General features: G+C 43.4%; 1 protein-coding gene across 1 annotated transcript in view; it reads right to left on the minus strand.

The window, feature by feature from the left end:
* The window catches only part of lrmda (leucine rich melanocyte differentiation associated), a 202,592-nt gene that overhangs the window by 42,311 nt on the left and 132,961 nt on the right, over window positions 1-27,320 (minus strand). Inside the window, exons 3-5 of the mRNA XM_041947991.1 lie at window positions 23,375-23,501; window positions 21,835-21,974; window positions 18,958-19,084 (exon numbers count right to left, since the gene is read on the minus strand). Of these exons, the coding sequence (XP_041803925.1) occupies window positions 18,958-19,084; window positions 21,835-21,974; window positions 23,375-23,501 (394 nt within the window). The remainder of the gene's footprint in view (window positions 1-18,957; window positions 19,085-21,834; window positions 21,975-23,374; window positions 23,502-27,320) is intronic.

Here is a 27,320-nt window from a genome sequence, read left to right on the forward strand (position 1 = left end):
ACAGAGAACCCTACCAGGATGAGTTTGTTTCTGCAGCTCTCTGCAGCTCATTGGCTGGGGCCTCTACTTCTAATCACCTTTCATTACAGCCTTCTGAGCCCCAGCTTCCCTTTGTGCACCGCACTTCGTCGTCTTTATTTTCCGCTCTAATTGCATGTGAAAGATGCCCCCTTTGATTCTGCCTGCATGCCAAAGTGCTATCAGGGAGAGAGTGTCGAAAAGTGTCATGTGTGTCTGTCTGCTTGGAGGATGAGGGAGCCGCATATTCACCTGCTGAGGACAAACCCGTTTTCTCCCCAAGATGTGACGTATCTATCACCAGCTCAGAGGATATCAGCGCTGTCTGTCAGCATAATAGCAAAGGGTAGGGGGTAACAGGAATTGAGAGGGGAGGGGAGAGAGGAAAAACATGGAGATAGGTGCTTTGAATTGCGCACTTGTAGCAAAGCACTGAGCTGTGTGTACGTGTGCTTTATTTTCTGAGCTGATGCACCAGCCTTGTCAAGTGTGGCTTGTTTTTTTTTTTTGCCCATTCTCTTTTAATTCTTGTCTAAAATAATAATAAAAAAACACTGACTTTTCTCCTCTACCTTTCCTTTTTTTTTTTTCTTCAAATGCCATCATTTGTTTCTGTTCAGCGGAGGTTGTGTACCCACCATGTTAGGCTTGTTCACTGTCAGTGTTTAACCTTTTCAATATGATGTCTCGAAGACCTTTGGTGGCCACTGTACGGTTATAGAAAGGCTTACTGTCTGCAGGTTTTATATCTTCTGCAGGAACTCGTTAAATGTCCCCCTCAGAGCAGGAAAATACACTGAACACGAGGCACAATTAGACAATTCTGTGGCTCACCGTCCAAGGAAGTATCACTCTAACAAGGGTTTTATTTTAGTAAATTCATGGATGGGCCCCTGAGTGGCCTGATATCTGTTCTTTGTTAAGCTAGTGTTCCAGGATGGGGAGACTGGAGCAGGAGCAACACAGAAAGACCTGACTCTGACGGAATCTAATCAAGAGATGTCCTACCATATTACAACTGACTTAAGCTCTATCTTTCCTCCCGGTTAAGTCTCACTCACTCTGAATCAAAATAAGCAGGGAGACAGAGACGAGGAGGGAAAGCGAGACAGGGAGTGGGAAGATTAGGAGGTGGTGAGGAAAAAAAAAAAAAAACCCGCGCTGAAATGGAAGACTACTTCCGGCTCCAATTTCGGCATATGCCAGGGCGAGCTGCAGAAAGATAAATGAGCTCTCCAGTACCAAGAGGAAACTGATTCTTTATCTGGCATGGCACTATTTACTGACATTAAGAATGATAATATCAATCAGCAAGCTGTCAGCAACCCAAGTGGGCTGTGAGGAGAACAAAGGTGCCACTGTCTCTCTTCTGATGCGTTTACAAGGAGATGTTGATGTACCTGCCATTCAGGTGCAAATAATGTCATCACCGCACACCCGGATCAGGACCTGCTGCTCCACCTTAGCGATGAGTAAAACTGCCCAGGGCCCTTTCCCAGAGCTAGCGTTCATGGCTGGGAAAAATAAACCTGACGGGTTAATGAGCTAGCAATCAACACAACAAGAGGAGCAGCAGAGCACCAACAAGTCTGCACTCCTCGTTTCCCTGTGAAATATAGCTGTGGGTAACAGATTTTTTTTTTCTAGCTTTGGTGGTGATGAGCGAGAGAAAACACATGGCAACAGCATCAGGGATGCGTCTGTGTAATTACTTTTGGCCATCTTTCAAACCTTTCTCTCTCAGGAGAGAGATGTGTGACAACATATGACAAGAAAGCCAACAGGCTTTCCATACAGAATAATGGAATCCATCATCACTGAGGCAGACACACCTGTCTGGCTTTGAGAACAATGCCACACTGCCTATTTATTAGGTGCCAGAAAAGTTTATGTTTGTTCGGTGACAGTGACAGCAACTTGATCCTTTTCATTTTTGGAAGGGGGATCTCAAGCTTTGGGGAAAGGAGGGAGGAGGGGAAAGTCTGACTCACATATTTTCTTCTCTCGGTGGTGCACAGTGAGTTCTCTTTCTTCCTGATAGCTGTCTGCTAAGAAGTCAGAAGACAAATAACAAAGACTGTCATTCTCCAGGAGGCTTTCACTAATTCTTTTTTTTCCCCTTCACCGCAAAATGATACATATTACATCCTTTTGACACTTCAAGTCCAGCGCCATCTCAATCTTTCTTGGATTCGCAAGATATGGAATTGCGTAGCAAAGCAGGGAGAGAGTTAATTATTCATAATGGTTTTATATCTGTACCAGCATAAACATCACTGATTAATTATATGAAAATAGACTTTGTGACTGACAGCCTCTGCCAGAGCCATTTCTTACATTACGATGAAATTCGGGGGTAACTCAAGAAATGCTACCAGATAATGACACCTGCAATTTTCATCAAAATCTAATTACAATAAATAATGACTTGTTTATGCAAGTGTATGTGTTTACTGCAAACATTTGATGGTTGTTTCAAGACATATTTGTTGAGACATATTGGGACAATATTTGTTTGATAAAAAGCTGAAAAGCTCATTTTCAGGTTTCTGCTTAAGTAAAATCACACTAAAAAAAAGGGCAAACTTTAATTCAAAGTGTCAAAATATACTTCTAAGATCAAGACAATTAGATTGAGCCATACAATTTGTTGTTTGGCTGTGGCTGCTCAGTGGGCTATCACTTCAGTCTGACTGTCAGCCAGCCCTGTTGACAGAACAGCGCTGGCTGTCATCTTAACAGTTAATAATTAGGCTTCCTCCTGCCACAAAACAGAGTGCCACGGTGACAAAAGCCAATGGCAACTGAGGTGGCGGCTTGGCTGCCGCATTATAAATAGTCTGACCGGATGATTAATGAGAGGGGCCACTGAGCTAAAGCAGCAATCTCGCACACAGACAAAGGCTGCCTGCACAGCTGCCTGCACACAAAAAAAAAATTAAACAAAACACAACAAGACAAGCCCTGTCCCCGGATAGAAACAAGAATTGAGGCAGAGTGGCAGGGAAAGTGGAAACATGCCAAGTAAATAAATTATTGAATTTCGACCGACAGCGTATGAAGACTTTATTTAACCTCTAAGCGCTTTTGGGTTGATCCTCATTAACATTTTGACACGCTCAGATGAATGGCGGGGTCAGGCAGGTTCCAGGAGAAGTTCAGCAGAGACAGGCAAATTCTTTTGTGATGATCGTGGAGCAGACATGGGAGAAAATTTGACAAAAAAAAACAAAAAAACACATAACAGAGAGCCTTAGATAATTCAGTAATATGAGAAGATGGGATTTTCGTCTATGTAAGCCACGTCAAAATCTAATTTGTTTAGAAGAGATATTTAGTTGCCAAACAAAGGCTGGCTGAGGAGGTTTCAATGGCTCCACAGGGGTCTCTCTCAGACCCACACAGAAACGCTGGGAGTGTGTATTATTGTGGTAAAATCAGACACTGTTCAGAATAAATACACGTCGAAAAGTTTAAGTGTTAACTTAATTGTCTGATGATGTCACTTTCCATAGAGTTAAACCACCAAAACCAAATGATTAAATCTTATCTGCTTGTTTCCCTTAAAGAATTCAGTTCTGTTGGTTTTGACTGTGAGCCGTATTTTTGTCCCTGTTCCCGTCACCTGCCTTTATGTCACTCCAGAGTAATAAGGGTTGAGCACTGCTACTGTTAATGTTACCCTTTACCATTTTCAAATTACACTCATCAAAGCAGACATGCCAAATCAATCAACGCGTGATAGCGAATGGATAACAACAATGACAACAGTGACAAATATCTGTTTTTCTCTTGAGGCAAACTTCCACAAACAAACATGGATGCTCTATTCCTCCACCGGCCAACAATTATCTTGAATATTTGGATGTACGGTTGCTCCAAGCAGGTTTTTCCATTTGATGGGCCTTATTCTTCCCCTCCACTTTGCTGTGCTCAGCTGGCAGGGCTCTCAGTCGTCACAACATCTCCTTTTAATGCCCCTGACAGGGGGTTATTTGCTCCCATATATGTTTTCTCTCCAATTACACCATGGCAGGCTGGAGGCTGCCAAGCCACGCTGCTGAGATGCTGATGGTCACCTCTTTGACTAGTCCTTCCTGCCTCCTGCACTATATTTTTCATCTTTTTAGATTCTATTAGAGAGGAGGACACTCTCATTTGTCTGTCCTTGGTCCAAAGTGTTGTTTAACACCTGACAAGCAGCAGCACCACAATGCCAACTACTATTTGGTGAGAAAGGTAATATTGGACTTGTATTCTCAATTTTTCCTTCAAGGTGTATGTCTTGTAAGGATAGGGTGTGAACATTTTAAGATAAGAGTATAGAAATATGCTCAGGAAAAAGATTGTGCACATTCAGTCTGTGTGTAATACTGACAAAGAGTATTTCATGTCCAAATAATTGTCCAGACACACAAAGCAGCTGCAGTAGCATGAGCATCACTTTCTTAATTATGTCAAAGTGCTTCGACCTGAATATTTAATGAAGAGCACAATTCTAAATGCCACCAAAACACATTAATTTGAATAATTTGCTTGATTTTTTGTGTCTGTTTACAGCAATCAGGGTGATCAAAGTCAAAGAAAAATGATACCAAGGGAGTGATTCTCAAATATACAAGATGCAAACCCTCTGAATCAATAGAGCAAAACAGACAGCATTTGTGAGTATAGCTTTAAGCTAAGTGGGATGCCAAATGCAAAGGCTGCCATTGATACCACAATGAAAAATGCATGATTTCAGAGAGAGCGCACTTTTATCTACCAGGCAAGATCAATAGTGGGAAGGGGTTATGGAATCAAAGTTGTTTTGCTGATGCAGTAGTTAACTGACACTCTTAAAAACATCTGAACACAATTTGAGAGAACAAAGCGTGCTAAAAGACAATTGGAGGAGAGTAAGGTGAAGTTCTGCGGGTTGATAAACTTTCTTTTCACATTCAGGAAGGCGATATCAAACACTGAGTGTACAGGGCAACAGAAGTCAGATTCATTTACCACTGACAAGCTCTCTGCACGATCAGTGATACATTTCTTTGTTTCTCGGCTTGAACTGCAGTATCGTAAAAATAAAAACCACAACAGTAACAATCACACAATCTAAATCAACAAGACGCTGTACTTGTTTTTTATTAGAAAGATATTCTTCTGTTGCTTGTGAAACACTGACCCTCTAATCATCCATTAAGTTAGAGCATTGTAGTGCTGTCAAACTAATTCTCTCTTAAGGATAATACCAAAAATGGACCACAATGCTGTATGACAATAGCAAGTCCTTGCTTGTGCCAAACTAACAGTTTATATGGATTTTTACTCGTGCCAGGTGTCGGGGGTTCATGTATCTCTGTGCAGCTCATCTCGCACACTACTGGACCAATAAGCCTAATACTTTTTGTGCACATTAATGGCTGTATGCTCCTGGATCCTTCATGTTGGCAGTAATTCACAATTTCTGAAAAATCTATTTTATTGACTGTTCTGTTTCATACCGCCATCGACTGCTGACTGCTTGCTCTTCTTATCGGGCCGGTAGGGACCGCAAGTGATCAGCAACCGTTTCAATTTGGAATCTCGTTTCCACTCGAGGCAAGGTATGCGGCGGTCACGTTAGTGTTGGCTGATTCTTGTGTGAGCATTTTCCCTTTGAAACTAGCATTTGACATCCCTAGCATTTTGGAAGGTGCCACATTGTCTCACGTTTATCCCACTAATCTCATGCATATACGCAGCCATGCACTCCCCGCTCCCCACCCACATGCCCACAAACACACCTGGTGGAGGTCTGTGCTCCACTGCGTGCACTCGTCTAGTTCTAACATACAAAACATAAACCTGACAATGGTAATTCAAAAGCAATCTTGCCTGTACTGGACTAAAATAATTCATCTGGCCCACCCTCATACAACATCTGAACATTGATTTCAACATGATGCTGACAGAGCTAATTATTCTGTAACTCAAGCCTTGCCTCTGTCCTGACCTTTGCGTTGCGAGTGGACTGAGGACGAGCCAGCAGCTTTCAGCAGAGGCTTGGGCCTGTCTGGCCTGAGTATGTGACAGGAGATGGACAGAAAAGAGAGAGAGAGAGAGAGAGAGAGGAAGGGTCACAGAATAGAGAAATAGAGACACAAGAGAGCGAGACAGAGGAGACCAAAGGAGACACAAGAGAGAGGGAAACATGAGAGAGAGAGAGGCAATGAAAGTGAGAGACTGACTGACAGACAGAGGATTCGTCACAGGCAAAGAGTGAAGGCTCTGGCCACAGAGGGACCTGGTGAGAAAGCTAACAGATACCAATCTGAGTTATCACTCTGTGGCACGGCTAACAGCTAGCAGCTACCCTGTCACCGCTGCCTAAACAAGCCCAGCGTTTTCATCTCCATATACACAACGCAGCACTCTGTCTTTTCTTCTGATGGAGATAAGATGTATAAATTATGAGCAGCTGACAAAGTCTACTCCAGCGCCCCCGGCGTCTCATCAATCACTAGCCTGTGTGTCAGCAGGTAACTGACGTGGCCCCCGGAGGCACAGCCCCCTCTTTAGGTGTGTGAGTGTTTTTGTGTGCAAAGAAAATGTGTGTTTGCAACTGTGCAATTGGGCTTTTGTGCATGCCTGAGTATTGTGTGTGTGTGTGTGTGTGCGCGCGCGCTATGTGAGAAGGTTGTGTGAACAGCTGATTCAGTCTTAACTCCACGCTGTAAGAGACAAAAAAGAAATAGAAATACACACAGGTTGCACACACCAGCCAGACAAAAACAACTCCTGAGTATGTGTGTGTGTGAACTCAAGGTTTTACTGTTATACCTTGGGGTTATCTGATGTGCTGATGTATTCCAAAGAGAAACCTAAATGTTAAAAAAAGAAGGAGAAGCGTGGAGGATTGAAATAGGCAACAAAAAAACGTGAAACCGTGAGCTGGCTTGCTGGGTGGAGTCCAGGAGGCCTCAGAAGTCCAGCGGTAGACCACCCAGTATGATAACTGGTATTAACAACTTTCCATGAACCACAGTTTCCCCCGTCTACAAACAAAACATGGCCTTTGGTTGCGAGGGCAGCCATGACAGATATACAGGCAAAACTGCACTTAAACTGTATTTTCAGGGAACAGAACTCCTATTTATTTTGCATTACAAATGGCAACACTTGAGCGTTTAACACATCATCGCTAAAGTAAGCAACATAATTACACTGTGTGTCAGCATAATTACAAGCTACGAGTTGTCAGTGTCTGATTTCACATCATTCCCATTTATAGGCCAATCACGGTCTTTCACCACTCACGTTTACCAGAATTAGGGCTTAATTTTATTGCAATAATTACATGCTGCAGTGTCCAAACAGTGTGGATTACATGGCAATTACACAGAGTTAATGAAAATGATAGCAAATAAAATAATATTTGAAATTTTGGAATTTTGTACCACTGATTTGCTTTTGCTGTGGCTTGTAAATTTTTGCCTCTAGCGCCCATATGATAATGAGCCTGCTTTAGTTCATACTGAATTTCCATTCAAGGACAGTTTATGTGTGGAAAGACTACTTAGAAATAACTGCATTCAATGAAACATTCATTCCTCTCGGACTGAAAAGGTACATAACCTCGAACCACACCACTGCAAAATTACACAATGTTTGTGTACACGGCCCAGAGCAGGTAGTGTTTGCTCGCGCACACAGTATCGATCCGCTGTCTTGAAGTGAAGTTCAAGAAGGAGAGAGCGAAGCAGAAGATTTTGACTCCCCATGGGGATGGGAGAAACAGCTCCTCATCTCAGCACCAAAGAGAAGGAGGGCTGTCATGTTCTGTGTGATGAGCTGAAAGACTAGAGGCGGCCTGGAGCAGCGGGGTATTCCTTCCCCCCATAAACAAACCTCCAAAAACAAACAGTTCCACCCCACAGAGAGGGAGATGGGACAGTCAGACAAGAGGGAAGGGCAGACAGGTGTCAAGAAAGAGTGACATCTGTGACAGAGGGCACTCAGAGAGAAGCCGGAGGAGATGAGAAGAGGAGCTGAAGACATGGGTGTCTTCATGAAAGGAGCATCAGACTTGTTGTCGTCCTCTTTCTGGCCTGCTGGTTTGGTTTGGATTCTAGGCTAGGACGTCATATTTTGATCACCCTGATATCTCATGAATTATGTACCATACGCCATTAGCATTAGTTAGAGCCATCACAGTATCAATGATACTATTGTTTCGAGGGGGGTCAAGTCGTGAGACACATTATCTTTGAAAACCCTTCTGGAGGGAAAGAAAGAAGATGTCTGGAATTCAGCTGACAAAAGCACTCAGTCGTCCTGAAATCTGATGAGTCTGACAGGATGTGAGCCCATCTGATCCACTGCTGTCTCAATATTCCCTTACAGGCGGGGGAGATAGGACGGACAGGCTGCTCCTCACCGCGCTTTTAGCACAGGTGTGATGAAAGTCAGAGCCGCCGCAGCTCGGCCCACCTCTCGGATTACCCCGAACACGTCTGGTGACGGACGTTGCCAGTTGGCAGGCAAAACGCTGGGAAGTGATGCCCGCCGTACCCTACCCATCTGCCTGCTGCATGGAAACAGCATATCAGGTGATCCCTGGGGATACTTATTATCATATCATATTAAATGTCTGGGCTACGGGTTACAGTTGTACGTCTTAACAAAATAAAAGACGCATCTTAGAGAGTGGGACAAAGTGGGCTGGCGATACAAGGTCAACGCTGTCAGTCTGACAGACAAACAGCGATAAAGAGAAACAGAGATCCTTTGTGTGTCCGAATGGCTTTGTTTGCCACCCACTACCAAAGTACAGCACTTCCTGTACTCACTTAATCAGACTCGATGAAATGACAAACCTTTGTTCCACGCTGCCTGGAGAAGTTATCCTTGAAACAAAATACGTGTTACTAATGATGACTTACAGTGCATCTCACAGGATATCTTATTACAGACCTCTGCAGCTCATTGGCTCTGACTGAATTTCTTAAGTATGGTACAGTGCATAAGATGTCAGACCTATTCTGGGAAGAGGCATTAAGAAACCTGTCAGCTTGCAACGGCAAATAAAAAATGAAGGAAACTGTCAGAGGTCAGAACGCCTTTGATAACCACTGACAGATGCAAATAATTTGACACTGAACAAAAAAGAAATTTGAGAGCAATACTTTTTGTTATTGCATGTAAAGGATTCAGATATTCTTTAATCACAGGATTCAAACGACGGAAGCTTGTAACTTCACTAAGCTATCAACGATGATGAATTCTTTGCAGATTGGTGACACTGAAACATTGTGGCATTAAGGATCTTTACCCACTTCACTGCCCATCTGTGCCCTGTGCCAGTGCTTCACAGCCCTCTCCAACACTCCCATGAATGACAGAGGAATGCTATTGGAGTGTCACTTGACCCCTCTGCCCCCGCAGTGACCTCTGCTGCACCCTGAGCAGCATTCACTCTTTCACATATTTCCCCTGCTAACCAAGGATGCCTCCCTCTCCTCCTCTGTCTCCATGTAATTTCCTCTTTGCCACTGTCCAGTTCTCCAATCGCTTCTGCTCTCATCCCTTTATTCTCCCTCTATTCAAAACTCGAGAAGGGGGGTTAAAAAAAAAAGAAGTGAAAAACGCCTCTCCACCAGTGAAAAACACAGGGGTGAGTGGCTATTCAGAGTGGGATTGTTGGGAAAAGGGGGCTGCTGTGTTTGTGAGATGCAGAGTGGGAGAGAGCGTGTGGATTTTGGACACATGCTTATGAGAGGTGCATGGCGTGAGGGCACACTTCAAACTTACATACAAACAGAGGGGCGAAACTGCCTCACACGCCACAAAGCGTGACACCGGATTCACATCGAGACTGCTGTGCAAACTTTTGACTGGAAGAACATTTGGCCCAGATGCAAAAAGGTCTTTATTTATTTGCCTTTGCACAAGTTCAGTGCACTTAAAAAAAACCTACCGTGTTCACAATTCATCTCATAACATAAGGTGCCTTCCTTAGGCCAAATGCGTGTGGTGCTGATATTATTGAAACAGTACGTTCCCTCTCTGTCACTCAAATGTGAGGCTCCTGACAGACTAAGCCCTTAATGCACCAGATTTGACTGGTTAATCCTGTGAAAAACCATCCTTTCTGTTCCTCAGGTGGAAAGGTCGCACAGCGAGACCTGTCTTCCGTCAGCCTACAGTATTCCTCCCGTCTTAGCCTCCAACCTAAACATGCTCTAGCCCTCATCATTGGCCTCTCTCACCCCTCCTCAGACGTCTACCCACCCGCATGCATAAGCTACAAAGCTGGAGGTGTCAAGACTACCTGTCTCAACAGCAACCCCCTTGCCTGACCTGCGGATAGCCCTCAGGGACATTAATTATAGAGTAGTCTGACTTGTTGAGAGGAAAGAGACAGACAGACAGACAGAGAGAGGGGGAGAGACACGCAGAGAGTGAAAGATAGAGAGAGCAGAAAAAAGATAAATGCATTCATCACCACGGCTGGTGGTGCTGGAGGATGTGGAGGGCCAATGTCGAACGGTAACACTAAATTTCCCATAGGGTTCAAATTGTAAACTATTTATGTCGAAACCTGACGGGGTCCCAAAACTCACCGGGATTCTAGTCAAAAGATTATAATTCTGTTCTGTCCTGAATGCTGAGCTCAGACTGTCCCTCTCATCTAAAATTTGAAATATCCATTAGCTCGTCCTCTCACATCCCGGCGTTACATGCAGTGGACCTGGCTGTTTTACACGAGGAGAAGATAAAACGTTGCATAGCTGCTGTTTCTGTTTGAGGAGCACTTAAAAGGAACATACAACATAAAATTGCTGCATCCATTTCTGAGTGTGCAGCGCTGTGCTAGCAGGCAAAAAACAAAACAAAACACAGATCTATGGTAAAAATGACATTTCTGCGTGTGTATTAAACATACTGTGTGGACAGCAGTGTCTAGTCTGCAAGCGTGGATAGACACTGAACTGCCATCGTGCGATCAGAGCAATCTGTCCAAACAAATGGAAGCTTCTCTTGCGGATTACCGTGTTAGATTAGAGGACTCTTGGTCATTTGATTCCCGACTGTCTCGACAGCTCCCATTTCTAATGGACCGAGTGGGATTTCACAAATCGCGAAACAGGGAGAGGTCAACGCGTTTGAAGGTTACCCCTGTCGGGGGAATCAAAATAAATAACGTTCAGGTGTGCCATTCTCTGTCAGGTGAGTGTCTTAATGATGCCAAGTTAACACATACTAAATAACAGTGTCTCCCTACGCACTGACAGCCTCAGAAATAATTGACCAGCGTGCTCCAAACTGAGACGCAGTAGGCAGAGAATTCAATCCTGCAGCTGACAGAACCCATTGAGCATGTCACTAGATTTTGCATTATACACAAAGCAATGTCAGGTCAGGGATGCGGCCTCCTGCTAGTTATTTGTGATTGCATCTCTGAGGGTAAATTACCTGGCTCTCCATAATATGGTCTAGTTAACTAATTTCCTGACAGCACGCTGCCTCATAAGAAAAGTCTCAGATTTACTGCCTGTCAAAAACATGATGGACTGTTTTTTTTCCTCCTCTTTTCTTTTCTCCAAATGCTTGGCAGCCTCTCAACCAAGAGCTCATATTCAATATCCTCTCTCAGTGTGCCGAGGACATCTCTAATTCCAGACAAAGACGTTACGGCTGAAAATGAACAAAAAAGAAACATAACCTTATTATGTTTGAAGGCTACCAGCCGTGTGTCATTTCATCCACAAGTTCCCATGCAAAAAATTACTGCTAGGGGGGTTGTAAAGCGATGTAGCATAGTTCTGAAGCTCTTAGCAAGGAAACAGGGAAATCCATTATCCCGTCGACCTCTGCACATTGACAAGAATACACATACAGTATATGGTGTCCTGTCATTTTGTTGTTATACATGTGTAAATCACTCACTTTCTGTCAGAAAAGAGGCTTTGACAACAAAACCTCACCTCACCAACGGGGTCACGGGGAAACTGAATCCCGCCGCAGACAAAGCATAGCTTTACCTGCGAGAGCACGGCCTGCCACTGATAGCGACAAAGATGACAATGGCTCAGTGATGGTGTGAAGCCTGCCTTTAAGCTATACTGTGCAGGGGGGGAACAATGCAGCCGAGCAGAATTCCCCCGCCACACACGCACCACCACGAAGCTCCTCAGTGTCTGTTTTAAAGTTCACAACGTAGCGCCAAGGTCTGCCTACCCTTTCTTTTCTCCCACTCCCTTTTTATACGTGCTCCCATTGAGCTGGACGGTGTGGCCTATCATCGTCTCGACAATGACAGTAGGTGGAAACGCTAGCTTTCATTACACAAAGTATAAATAGTGTAATCTATCAGCCCTGCCAATCAGGATGATTGATTATGGGCTGTCAGGGAGGAGAGTGACACATTAGAAAAGTTTGGTTAACAATGCCTGTAGCTGGTGCGGGGCTGCTGCCACCCAGCCCAGTGATTAATGTGTTGTCAGCCTGTAATCCCACACCCACGCTTAATGAGGCAAGAATTTATCATCTCGGCAGAGTGGCAGATGTCAGGGGGAAAGGAATCCAAGTGGCTGGAAACAATATACTTTTTCTAGCCTGAGCTTGACATGTCTGACAAGCTCTAAAAACCACAAAGAAGGTCTGTGTAAGCACAAACTTCAGTGGAGGGACTTTCGGCTCTGGCTCCATCCTCCGTCGCAGGCTCATGAAAGTCGCTGCTGAAAGAGGACTCTATCTCCATTAACACTGTACAGAGGAACAGACATAACCAGTATAATGGACTGAAGCTCGAACGAACCAGCAAACTTAAGGGAGTTTGTGCAATACATTTCCAGTTTCAAAATCAACTACAACTTTCCCTGTGGTCCCGACTGTGCATCATAAACAAAAGTGACACTTTTGTATAGACTGTATCCGGCTCATCGAGGATAGACTTTAAGCTCTAATGTTGATTAACTTCTTTTTTAACAGCACAGCAACATCTGCATGGCATAAACAACAACAACTTTACTTGAATTATCTGATAAAAATCTGAAGGCGAATTAAAGCGAAGCGGCCTCGAGAGGGTGCACATGACAATCAGCTTCAAAGTAAACTGGAAGTGCGAGCGCTGAAACAGTGATTAATGTGTACTGTCAACATCAACTAAAAGAGACAGGCAAAGAAATAACTGATCTCTTTGAGAGATTTAAAGTTTTGGCACATTTCTGTGGAAACACCCATTGGGGTAGGGGTTGAGAAAGAAAGATGGATTTTTTTTCTTTTTCTTTTTTCTGAGAGCGTGGTAAACCCTAAGCCAGCTGTCTCTCATTAGGCTAGCAGCATCTTCCCGTCACCAAAGAGACCAACAGGGAGGATTAGCTCTGATTGGACTGATAGGCCAACGCACTGGGACGCTGCACTGTGTAATAGCTAAAAGCAACATTTGATAAGAAGCGTAACTGAAGAGATGCCTTAGTGGCTATCACGTTGTTGCTTCACCGCATGTGCAGGGATCGTGGAGTTTTGCAACCCCTTGGAATGCAATGAAAGAGGGCTCAGTTTTATAGAGGAACATAATGACGGTGAGATGCAGGGGCTGTGTGTGCAGACTTTGCTTTACATGTGTCTAAAGAAATTATAAGTGTCGAATGGTACTGGAAGGTGGAAGCGTGCTATTTCCCTGTACTTTTCTGCGTCTAAAAGGAACGTTGAAAATAGCAGAATTACTATAAAAACTTGGCCCTTCTCAAAGGCGTATAAAGGATCTAGTTGGAACAGTATGTGCAAAAAGCAAAGGCTTTGTAGCTTGCCAATCCCAGGCACTCAATATTATTACCCTAATAAAACCTTAACAAAGACTTACATTTTACAGATATAAAAAGAGAGAAGTTAGGTGAACGATGGCATGATTTGTCAAAGTTTAGGAAAACTTTATATCAAAATGGGAGAGGGAGACATCTCATTATTGCTGGCCAGCCTTGGCCTGTTTTCTGACAGGCCTCAAACTCCACCGCTGAACACAAGAGACGTCGAGACAACAAATGCTTCACCACAGAGGCGTTCCTTCTCTGTACTGGATGCCAGCAGGAGGAGAGGAAAATCAGTTAATGCAGCGCGGCCACTTCGGTGTCTCATAAAAGCCCTTACAAAAACACATGTTTGTTTTTATGCGCTGCGTTTTTGCCAAAAATGAATAATACATCTATCATTTTTGCCTGCGAGAGTGACGTGACACTCGGGTCACGCACCCCATGTCTCCAGGCTTTGAAAGAGGCAATAAATCAATCTTGGCACTATTACTTCCAATTAATTGTGCTTTAAAGTTTTACAGTGTGTTTATGATATGCAGGGCCCGGATGATTTATGTGGACAGTGTGAGTCACTCCCTCTAATTGCTGTTGTTTTCCCGGCTTATAACCCCTGCGTGACCTCTCATCTTAAGCCGCCAGATCGCTCCAAACTGGGCCTGTCGCACTGGTCCAAACACTGGACAGGCTTATACTATACAAAAAAAAACATTTACAGAAAAATACACACATGGAGGCACGCACCATTCACAGATACTGACAGACAAACGTACCTGAGAGAATGAACATGTGGCTCCCTGGAAATATCTGACACAAACACGCAGGGTATTTCATCTATCACAAAAACTAAACACGTCCAAACAATTATAAACAGCTGTTTTAACATTTTGAATATGTTTTCATTAAAAGAAGGAGAACAGCGGTGTCACATTGATGCAATTAACAGATAACGAGACATTATGTAAGATGGGAGAAGGAACGTAATTTGAAAGCAAGCAGATCACAATATGTCAGTGGGTTTATTTGTCTGAACATAAAGCAGATGGGCACCCAGTTTGGTTGCATTCAGCCAATGACTCCCACTCGATCCGCAGTGCTGTCCTTATTCGACCTGCTGTGCACATAATGAATCAGGAATGTGTCGTGAAAGAAAGGTGAAAACTCACGGCTCTGTATGTATAATAGCGGCTGCAAATACTGAATCTAGCAGAGAGCGAAGAGTGGTAATAAACTTGCTTCAACAGCAATCTGTTGGGTTACATTTCCTTCCCCTGTTGAAAACCATATTCTTTGAGTTTTCTCTGAGGACACATTTGTTCAGTAAAATGATTCAGCAAACCCACTGAAGGCACATTCACAAAGCGCTATATTGCATGCTGTTTGTTATGTTTGAGAGCTTCGGGGAACTCATAACTCTCAAGCACAGAGATGAACGTGGCACCATACTTTACAGGGTACATTTGAGACTTTAAAAGGAAGCAAAACAACCAACCTATAGCAAAATGCCTCCTCTTTTTCCAGCGTTGCGTTGCAAAAAAAACAGACACAATCATGCATCACATAATGCACAATCGTGGGTCTGAGACCATGCAGTCTATCTTCGATTTGGACTGCTCCATTCTGCGCAAACTTAAAATGAACTGCTGTCTGCTGCAGAGTAAAACAGGTTAGTGTCTGGGGAAGAAAAAACAGAACTGAAAAGATCCACTTGAGGACTTTCCTGGCTCTGTCACTGTCAATTCCCCTGAAGAACCGTTACCCTGTGTGCAGAGACTCATGGGACCCGGGAGCTGGCTCAAGCCACCCTGCAATGCAGTCTGCTTTACATTATACGCAGAAGGATGTGGGGAAGAAAAACTTGTGTTCATGCTAGAAAATCAAGTCAAATACTTCGTCCAGGCAAAATCTAAGTGACATCCGAGGAACATTTATACCCGCTGACGTAGCTACCAAGCTGTGCTTAGTGAGGGGGACCATGGAGTTACTTCATTCACTGTGAAACACTCTTAAACATGTGGCAAGGAGTAAATGTTATTCTACTAGTTAAATTTGCTACGCACTTTTTTTTTTTTTTAGCGGCGCTTGGGATCTGAAAACAGAATGTGCTGTCACAGTGTTTTGATAGACATGGCCAGTTTAACCCAAGGGTTCGACGGCATAATGTGGGCTCCGTGGCGGTGCGGAGGGAGGTGGAGGAACCGGGCCAAAAAGTACCACATGTATTTTCCGAAAGCAGCCCAACACAGTCCAAATGGCTCTGCGTGGTTTAACGCCATTTCATTCCATGACCTCTAAGTCCTCAAAGAGAATTATCACATTATAGCATTCCAACACGCCCAATTTCCCAAAATACAGCTCAAGGCCTTTCCACTCTGACTCTGCTTAGTGTTGTGGTTTGGGGAAAACACTTCAATCGTCCCGCTGTGTTTTTTGTTTTGTTTTGTTTACTTCAGGTATTTATAGAAAATTTCTCTCTCTCTCTCGTCTTTTTCATTTTGCATCTGTTTCTGTCCAACTATTTGTCCTTTCCACTCAGAAACGCAATATAGCAAAAAAACCAAAAGAGAAAATGACCCCCCTTTGAGTTGGAAGCAAGAACCAAAACACAGAGACACGTCAGGGACAGCTCATCGTCACCCACTTATGCCCACTAATGCATGAAGACACGAAATAACAATTAAAGAAGGGACTAAATTATCCTCAGCGTGTGAACACAGGTATCTTATTTGAGCACAATTCTTTGTTTTCTTCTTTGTCACCATGTGTGTCCTTGCAGGGAAGGTTTCACTCCGGACCTTCTCTAAAGGCTACAAACTTTTTGTTAATTCTTCACTTGCAAAACTCATCAGAGGCTTGTGTGTGTGTGTCTTGTCCTGCAAACAACCGGCCATTGACTGTCTGGTTGTGATTTAGGCAACACGGAAAACATTGGAAATGTATGAAAAGTTATGGTGTTCAGATTGTGCTAAAGACCATAACTGTTTTATCAGAACCATGTGGCGTCGCTCAGCGCCATGCCATAATGGCATGATTGAAAAGGAGTTAAAACCGTGGTCGCAATCCACTCCGATATGACTCAAGCGAGGTCTCGAAAGTTCAGCCCTGTCTCATTCAGAGCGAGTCCATTAACTATTCCAACACACACATCATGCAAGGGGAATGATCTGATAGAAAAGGCGCACTTTCTTCAGATTTATGCTGTCATAAGTGGGCATGTATCGCTGTAACCCTGCTGCAGTTGCTGCTGTTTCTATGGTTTCAATTTATCTACTGTAAACAGCAGGAAGCAGATTTGTCATATAAAGAAGAGAGGAAGAACTCTTGTGTACAGAAGGAAAAAAAAATTAAAAGATTCAGCCAAAATCAAGTAATTTTATGAAAGAAAAAGCCTTTTAGATCATGTCTGTGGTCCCGTATTTTTCCCTCCAATTCTTGCACTAATTGAGACTCAAATGGCGGCGCAAGCGACAGCGAGACAGCTAATTACCATCTTTTGTAATGAAGCAAATGGCAGACACTGTACGACGAGCTACTGTTATGAGCAACACCCTGCTGTACCAGACATAAAAGCAAACACAAATATCTAATTATGCCATCATCTCTCCCCGCTTTCCTGTTCTGCCGCAGACGTTTCATTAATTGGTGGCCCGCACTATTGGTCAGCTTACAATCACTCTGATGATGTGGACAATTAGAGCCGGGAGGTACTCATGGCTCATCAAGTCTGTGGTAGTTGACACATCACATCTCATCTAACTCAAAACAAATGTTCTGGAAATGCCGCTGCTGTGACATCCCAGGGCCCAGACATGGGATGTGTCCAGGCAAAAATACTCTTCATTGTGTGGACTCAAACACCGCTAATGATAAGGAACTGCGGATAGGACAGCACAAGTACGATCAGGCGCACAAAATACTGTGTGCAATGGGGGGTAGACGCCTTTTCATCAAAGCTGTAACCTTTTACTTTGCATAGGGAATAAATAATCATATACAGCAGGTTCAAAGACACAAAAACACAAAAACACACACATCATGTCAGCTAGAATCAGTGATTATCTCTCCTTTCATCTAAGGCTGTGGCGACAAAGGCAAACATTTCTTTTTCACTGACAAGCTATGTAAATAATATCTTATAAAGTGACTTTACCCTGCCAAAAAGCATTGTAGAGGTCCTTAGTTTCTTTTTATATAAAGTGGATGAACGGTGTTTTCATTCCACTTTTCTCCAGCTACCAAACATGCCAGACTGAGGTTAAATTATTTCAATGTTTTGCTTTCTCGCTTGCCACTTGCATGAAGAATCAAGAACAAAGCATAGCATGAACTGACACTAAAAGAGTACACTACCTTAGCTGATTGTCTGAAACAATAAATATTTTGTTTTCCCAGTGCACTTTTAAACCCAACATCGACTCACATGCTTCTGATTTGTCATTGGATGCCTTTGCTCGTGCTACTCTGGATCCATTTTTACCTCCCAGGCTCACTGTCAGAGCCCCAGAGACCTTGAAACGACAAAGCTTAGCTGATCCAAACAGTAAATATTTCATGACCTTACAATTACATGAAATCAAATCTAGGGAAAGGCCGTTCATTTATATTGCATTATCAAAGGGGTAGAAGACGGGGCAAAAAAATGGGGTGAAAAGGGTTGAAGTGGATATATCTATGCACCTCCCGAACTCTAATTAGTCTGTGTGGCCCAAAACAACAGAGGGAGGAATAAGTGCATGGGCTCGGGATAATTAAGCGATTGTGAGCGCCATGTACGTGAGCTGTCACTCCAATCGCCAGCCATGTCACACTTGGCAACACAACCGCGACCGGACAGCCGCCCGTCGTCTTTGATCTGGGGCTCATGCATACGGAATCAGGTCAGGCCGTGGTCACACACATTCACACACATGCGCACACACACAACACACACATGCACACTTGAAGCGATAGCAAAGAGAGACTCTTTACAAAGGGCCACAGCGCTGGGACCTCTGCAAAGGGAGACTGACAGTCAAGCATGCACAGGAAGAAAGGGAGGATAAAGGAAAAGAATAGAAAAAGGAAGAAAGGGATGAATGTGACAAATCCACTCAAGACTTCAGAGGGACTACTACTTTAAACAGTGTTAAAAAAAAAACAAAAAAAACAGGGCTTAACTTACAGCTTCCGACTTGGGTTTGACCACTTTCATGAATGCTCCTCTTGCCTGTGCCTCCATCACTTCCTTTCTGGTTACTTTCCTGGTGTCCAGAAACTTCAACCAGGGCAACTTGTGCAGAACAAAGTACCTGTGAGGAAACAACAATTCAGCTTCAGCCGTGCTGCACTGTACTGCTGCCTCAAAAGGTCTCCTTTTAGGCCTGTTCTTGACAAAGAGACAAACAGAGAATCTAAGGAAGTGTGTAAACCGTGATACACTAATCAAACTGACACACATTCTAATATGTAAATGCACGCATCAACAAAACTTGAAAAGAAGCCGTGTTTACTGAGATTTAATGGTGATGCAGATTTAATGGTGATATTTTTCTTGTATGTAATAACCTTCAAAGCTGATAAGAATAAGTACGACATATAAATAGCACGAAAGGAGATACAACCCGTCTGCCAGAGCTGTCATTCTGGCAGCATCACAGATATCTCTCTAAGCTTTCAGACACACTCTGTCTTTCATTGGGAGGGAGAGAAACGTCAAAAGATAATGGCTGGAATACATAGATGACAACAGATCCTTTCACAGGCAGGCAGGGATAGAGGAACCAGTATGTCAGGGCTGAGCTGGTAGCCAAAAAGGACGTGCATGCAGCACCTAAGTGGAGGGTGAGAAAGGACGGGGGATATGGGCACAGACACGACCTGTGCGCAAAGAGCCGTGACAAATTGATGATGGCGATGGCGATGAGGGGAGATGGCAAAGCCCGTGTCAAGTTTTCAACACCTGAGGATTATAAGGAGGGGATGCAGGGATCACGTTTAGACTGACATGGAACAGAAAATACCTTGAAATTAAGGAAGAAAAACATTTGACAGAATTTGAATGAGAGTTTAACAGCAATGATTAAATCAATGTATCAAATGGTCCAAAATGACATCTTATTGCAATAATATTATAAGGTAAAATGACCTGCTCCTAACCCCTAATAAAGGTTCTCTTTCCGATGAGAGCTCCAGCACTCAAAAACAAGAGGCCCCAGTCCAATCCTGTGTGTCCCTCCCTGCAAAAGGACTTTGTTCAGGGCATTTCCATGATGAAACGTGAAGATGCCCTTGGGAGACATGCGGAGAGGTCATTCTCCATAGGTAACCTACCATCACAGGGTCAGAGCAGATGACAAGGCTCTGTCAGCCAGTAGGGATATTAATGATTCAACTCAACCAAAGAGGGAGGACGAGAGAGCACAGGGGGTGAGGAAGGGGGGTAGACGACTGGAGAAAAAGGCCCATACACTTTATTTAGCAATAGCAAGCGCATTGACAACAATGAGATTTTTGCTGCCCTTGAAAGTGGTTATTGGAGAGAAGGCTTTTGAAGAACTGGATGAATCATAATGACTGGAAAACCTGACAAAAATATGTTTAATTTATTTTTTGGAAACTTCATATTTGTTGTGTGTATGTCGTCTGTAAATTCCAGATACATGGACAGACAAATCTTCTGTTTATGTTCAGCTGAATGGTGACATTGCGGGTAATTACTATGCAGCTGCATTTGTTCAATTTTTTAAAAAAGTTGAGCAACCACAAAGTACAGCTGGTGGGTGGGGCACCTCAGCCACAAGCTCTTTGATCTGCCACAAAAGGAGATCTGACAAACTGATAACTTTCCTCAAGATAAGAGGTTAAAATGTCACATGAAAACACGTTAATCTTCATTCATCCCAGCGGCCGAGGGAAAAGACAGAGGCTGAGTTACATCTATTGTCACAACATTTCCAGGGTTCCTCAAACAGACGGTTTTCTGTGGCGACAGCGTCCGATAAACAATTTGCTGCATTATCAGTAACCACTGTGAACATCTAATATTACAGCTTTAAACTCTTGTGTTATTGCAGTACTAAAAATGGCCTCTGAGCGTACGCATGATGGGCTAAGAACAGGACGACACTTAACCTCCCTGCAGACTACACAGCACTGTGTGAATGAATACTATGTTTCTATGTCATTGCACTAATTGGGGCACCGATGCAACGCGCCAGGGTATTTCACTTGAGAGACCGAGAGCTCCCGAGGCATTGGGCTGGGTATTTATTGCCCAAGGCCAGTGCTGTCACGACCTGCATACAGCCTAACCTTGTCAGACATGAAATCTGCATCACGCTCAAATTGATGTTTTACTATGTGACACATTATGAATATTACATTACAGGACCCTAGACGTTGTCAGTCAAAACCGAACAGCTTTCCTCACCAGTAAGATAAGCATGCGGGGAGAGGGGGGAAAGGGGGAGAGGGAGAAGTGAGAGGGAGGGGAAGAGACAAAAAGAGAGAAGAAAGATTATTCAAGAAAGGCATGGGTGGTAAATGATTAATAGGCAACACAGAGTCAGAAACAAGCACTTAGGGCTAAAACAGACAAAAGAGAGTATGCTTTTCGCCTTTTATCGCATTTCATGTAAAGGACCCTGACAAATGGTGGTCATATTGCATGGCTTGAGGCCTAGCTTGATGTTTAATGCATCATCTGCTCTGGTAAGGCAGGGTAGTAAACACTCATTTGTGGTGGTGACTAGTCACACATGAAATCCATTTTGCAAACTGGAGTGTAGAGGGGGCCAGTTGACAAAGCTTTTAGAGTGATGTGGTTGAATCCACAGTCTGTTTGTGAAATGTAAGGGCTGGATGTTAAAAAAAAAGAACATCTCCAAATCCATTACTTACAAAAAACTCAAATTCAAAAATCATTTTGAATAGCTGAGTATTAAAACCGTCTGGCAGAATCTGCAAACACACACATTATCTATCTGTCTATCAGAGGTCAGAGTAATAGCTACTCCTTATTTATGCGTGACATCACAACACAGCTCATGTAGTAGCAGACCTGTATCTCTGGTAGTCGTCCTCATCCTTATCCGGGCTGACCAGCTGGTTGGGGCAGGCCTCATTTCCCAGCAGGCTTAGATACTCCAGCGACGGGGTCACATCAGCCAAGTGTTCAAGCAGGGCCTCGATATCAGTCAGGTGTCAAAGGGCGGATGTCAAGGACCTCGCACTGTTAATTACATTAGCATTTACTACCCGCAAAGCCCCTCCCGGGCCTGTCTGCACTAAAACACGTCACTGTCAAATTTACCGAGGTGCTCAAAGGGGCCAGTCACCGGCTTTGTGAGACTGGGCAGACAGAGGGGCAATTTAAGGTGCAGGCTTTGGCATATAGTAGTGACACAATTTGGCTGCTGCTCTCCCTCCCTTTCTCTCGATCGCTTTCATTTCCTAGGTGGCCGGGTGCAGAACAGTGACAAAATGATGGATGCCCTGCGGTTCAAACAGTCCGTGCTTCCCAGAGCCGTGCTGTGGAAAACTTTTGCGAAACGTGGAAAAAACAAACAGCCCCTAAAGCAGCCACATTCATCACTAATACATTCACTTGGAAAATTGAGCCCCAAAGTGTCAAAATACAACTGCACTAATGCAGTGCTCGAGCTTTAAAATGGCACTGTGCCACGACAGGATGTACATAATTGGCCTATTAGCATGTGCCGACCACTTCACAACCAAACTCAGCACACAGTCCCAGACGCACACTTCAAGGAGCCCCAGTTTTAATGTTGACTCTGGAAGTGTGTGTGTGTGTGCGTGTGTGAATGTGTGAGCGAGAGGGAGCATCGTTACCCAGTAGGATCTGCATAACCAGAGGAAAACAGGACACATTGCTAAACCTGTTCTGAAGCTGAGAGGGGAAGTTCACACATTTCTGACTGATCATAAACAGCCTCGCAATGTGTCTCCGTCTTGAATGCAGGGTGGCTGTGCAGAGCTCTGGTTTTAATGTGTTTACTCTACCGGGTAGAGCACACGGGGCCGTTATAATCAATGAGCCAAAATGTGAGCATGTTCTCGTGTGTTAAATGACAAATCAAATTATTTCATTTTGTTTCGGTGAAGTAAAGCGGTGTAATAAAGCATAACGCAACAGATGCAAATGTGAAAAATCTTCTCTATAATTTAAAATAATTGATATTGCCAAAAAGCAAATGCATTACGCTGCATTATACTTTATTCTTGGGATGTATTTTTAATCCAACAATTTTTTATTCTCTTTGAAAAAAAAAAAAAAAGCACACATCAGTTATGTTGACTCTAAAATATGAATCCACTAGAGGTCCCTGTGGTTCAAAAACTAGTCCTGTGTGGAGCTCTGTGACAGCCAACTTCTTCTACTCTCTCCTGCAACACACAGTGCTCCCTGCAAAACCATGACATTAAGAACTGGATCTTTGGGACAAAGACAGGTTGTACTGACGTATGAATGTAAACACAACAAAGTGCTCATTCTGATACAGATGTGTGTTATCTACGCCTGCATGGGAGGCTGCAAATCAAAATGAGAAAGGAACTAAGGGATTACTTTGAAAGGATATTTGGTTCTTATTGAGTGTTAGGGTGTGGAGGTTGGGTAACCTGGGTAACCGGAGGTCATTTCCAAGCAGATTGTTGTCAACAACCAGCTCTTCCAGCTCAGTGAACATTTTGAGGCCTGCCAGTGACCTGCAATGATAAGGCAACAGGAAAACTGTTATGGCTCTAAATCTGGTCAGCCGTTATTGTGCAGAAATAAATATTTCAGCCTCCCTCTTTCATACGCCTGGAGAGTATGGGTCCAGGCCTGTCAGGGAAGTGAATGACAAGAATTAGTGGTGCTGAGCTCCCCTGGCATGGTGAGGCATCCTTCAGCGGCTGGCAGGATGAGGGATGGGGGTCACTTGTGAGTAGCCAGGATTCAAAACAAAAGGCTTCAGAAATGCGGCGGGCAGGATGAATTTGTCAATGTCTTGTGCCTTGAGGCGCCCAGTTTCGCCTGACCCTAACCCTCCATTCCCAAGACAAATCACTCTGTCACAGTTCACCTTCACTCCCCAGACACAAATTTAACTTGTCATCCATCATTTTCACAGAGGGACCGGAATACACTCGCAATCACAGATGGAATGGAAGGGAAACTTTCTTTGCAGCCGTGCCGCGATAGGGGTTAGTGTTGGGATTTTAACATCAAAGGATGCTTTTTTTTTTTCTCGCTGTTGTTGTTTTTTTTTGGAAGGAGGAACTCTGCCTTTCCGCTCCTTTTTATGACACATAGCAAAGAGAGGTGAAGGGCCACCTCAACTCTTTCCTCCTCGCACACATGCACATTCACACAGGCATAAAAATGATGGAGGGTGGTGTTAGGAGTAATGTTCGGGCCCTGCAAAGTTCAAGTCATGGAAGGTGCACAAAGGCAACGTGTGTGTTGTCTAATCCTTCATACTGTCAACATGCCATGTTAAAGTGTCCTGTGTGACTTCATTGACATTTAAATCTGCCAGAACTTGACGCAGACAGCATACTTGTCAGGATCTGTTTCTCACAGTTCACTCAACAGGTATTTTTAATTGAAATACAGCATTTTTAATTATCAGATATATCTGACTAATCTCACAAATTATGTACTCCAAGATCTAAATTTTCATAAGTCTACGTTAAATGTTAAGCACAGTATGTTTCTGGTTTAAAAAGAGACAGATAACCTTGACATTAGGTTACGTAAATATAAATTCCACTGAGCGGTGTCACATTGCAACATGACAAACTCAAGGTACAGTGAGGTCTAAACAGCTGCAGCGTGAACTATTGCTCCTCCCTGGATCTGCCTTGTGTCAATGGCTGCCATGATACACACAAACCTGGAGCTATGTAAATAGAACACCTTTATCGTGACAATCTGCCAATGGGTGGCAAGGAGCTGCGAGCAGCGCAGGGCAGGACGTGATGTACATTCACATTCATTATGAAAAAATAACTACGTACTGTCAAAAGAAGCAGGGATAAATGTGAAAGGACACTTTTAGTTAGCCAGACCAAATTATCTTGCTTCATCTGCTGGTCCACACACATGAGTGGATGCACGGAGCGGATATACCGGCAGCAACTTTGAACTACAAAGCAAAGCGATGAACTATTTTCTCTGGTGGAAAACCACAAATCAGCAACTCCTCGTGGACACGGGAGTGAGGCGGACTGAGCTGCCGCATTTCAAAAGACGTCAACATTTTGCAAACGTGCACGCTAGATACCAACGGCAACAGCTGACAGCACCTAGCCAGCGTGCTGGCAAAGCTGCGAGCTGACAACCTCTTATCAGGTCTGATTAATGCATTGGCAAGATGGATGAATGGAGAGATGTGCCAGGTTTTATGAAATTCTACTCCTCTGTTTGCTTGTTTTTTTTTCACCCCATGGTGCTTCTCATTTATGAAAGCAAAAACACCCATTAAGGTAGTATATTTAATATAGGGCACTCTACTCGAGCACGTAATACAGTCTACTCTACAGAGCGGGCATTAATTTCAGATGTATGGACCAATTCAATTTTTCCTTTTTTTTTTCCTCTCTGGTCAATTTACTGTTGTTTATGTTGGATTAAAAAAATGAGCAAACTCAAAATATGAAAACAACGTTGTCGTCTTGCTCGGCTTTGTGAAAGTTACGACAAGTAGTAGAAGTACGGTAACGCAAGCATGACCGGGCTGTTGGCCCGAGCAAGAAATTAGAAACAATTGTGCATTTTTTGCATGTTGCACTGACAGGGAATTCAATACAACATGCAATTAATCTGCGAGTATAATCTTTGCTATAATGTGTAGTTAGGCACAACTGGTTACCACATTGGATAAACATTGCATTTTCTGTGAGGTTGCTAACTAATTATTGCCACCTGTAAGTGTGTGTGTATGTGTGTGTGTGTGTGTGTGTGTGTGCGTATGATGGGCTGCAGTCCTGTGGGTTATGTTATTAGCTGCTCGGTTAAAGGGAGCCTCGTGGCACAGGAGGGAGCCTTATTAATTGTTGTTTTCATGTCACCACTGCTGCGTGCACTGGCTGATTTAATCAGTTAAATTCACAGCCAGGGGAGAGCCACTGAGTCCCATCCAGCATTAACTACAGTGCATGGATTGAACTTCTAATACTCTCCAGCTTTCTGTGCTCCCTCTGCAGATTTCCGTAGCTGCTTTCATTACTTTTTATAAGCTTTCTTGTTTTAATGTGCGGCTTGGAAAACTAACAAAGTTTAAGCAGTGCAGTAAAAGTACTTGTAAAAAGAAAAAAAAACAGCTTTTGCTTTTAACAAAACTAATGAGCATAATTAATGTCCCAGTGCTATACAGATTTGGGAAATGGCAAACACAGGGAAAACACATATGCAACACACACATTTTACAAAAAAAATACATAAAAACTGTTTTTCTAATGTTAACATTTTATTATGCAATTCACCTCAAAAAATGTTGCGATGATAGTGATAATGAAAATGCACCGTAATGCATCTTTAGTTCTGCTGCAATGGTAAATGTTGGGATTTCACAGATATGCTTCTACTACTACTTCCATTTCGCCACGTTTCATACATCTGCCAGTGTGATTTCCACAGATGAAACTGGCAGTTTTTTCATGTATATCATTAAGATACGAAAAAATAAGTATTTTTTTGTTACTAAAAAGGATGGAGAAAATCTTATAAAATGCCAATATGGAAAACAATTTCTGCTCACATCATACTGCATCATCTCATTGTACATATAAATATGATTTCCACAGAAACGTGTGATCAAACATGTTTTCTTAAACCTCTAACAAAAGACAGAGAGGGAGAGAGAGAGAGAGAGAGAGAGAGAGAGAGAGAGAGAGGCGGTAGCTTTAACGAGGTGAGGCGATGAATCCTCTCCTTGTTAAGATAATTATGATCAGCCTCATTGTCAGAGCTAATACTTCACACGGGCTGTCTTTACGCTTTGACTACCACTTAGCCTGTGTAAGCTCACCATCATATATCATGTGGCCCTGTGTGCATCAGAGTGTGTGCTTTTGGGCTTACATAAGTAGCGCATGTATGTGTTGAAATCTTCATTATCTGCTCAGGTCCTGCCTCCCGAACGCACACAATACATACACTAATATTTAGCTGGAGCAGCAAGTCAGCAGAGGAAGCGAAGGAGGATGTGAGAAACCAGACAAGGACGCTGGAGAGGAGACAGTGACCCAGAGAGCAGCCCTGCCAGATCAATACACTAATACTAATGCAGACATAGTGATTGATAAACCACTGCTGACAACAGAGGAAAGAAAACCCTCGACCATTATTGGCTGAAATGTCAGTCACTCCTGCCAATGGTGTGTGCTAGTGTCATGTCAGATATCCTCAGGCAACACATGAAAAATAGACAACAGCAGCCCTGGCTCTTTTACATGTGTTACACAGCCTCCCTTCTTATGTCTGCTGCTTTTGAAACTGTCGCCTAAATGAATCACAGTCAGTCATTTTTAGAAACTCAG

Source organism: Chelmon rostratus, chromosome 11 (assembly GCF_017976325.1).
Source record: "Chelmon rostratus isolate fCheRos1 chromosome 11, fCheRos1.pri, whole genome shotgun sequence".
NCBI classification, from domain to species: domain Eukaryota; kingdom Metazoa; phylum Chordata; class Actinopteri; order Chaetodontiformes; family Chaetodontidae; genus Chelmon; species Chelmon rostratus.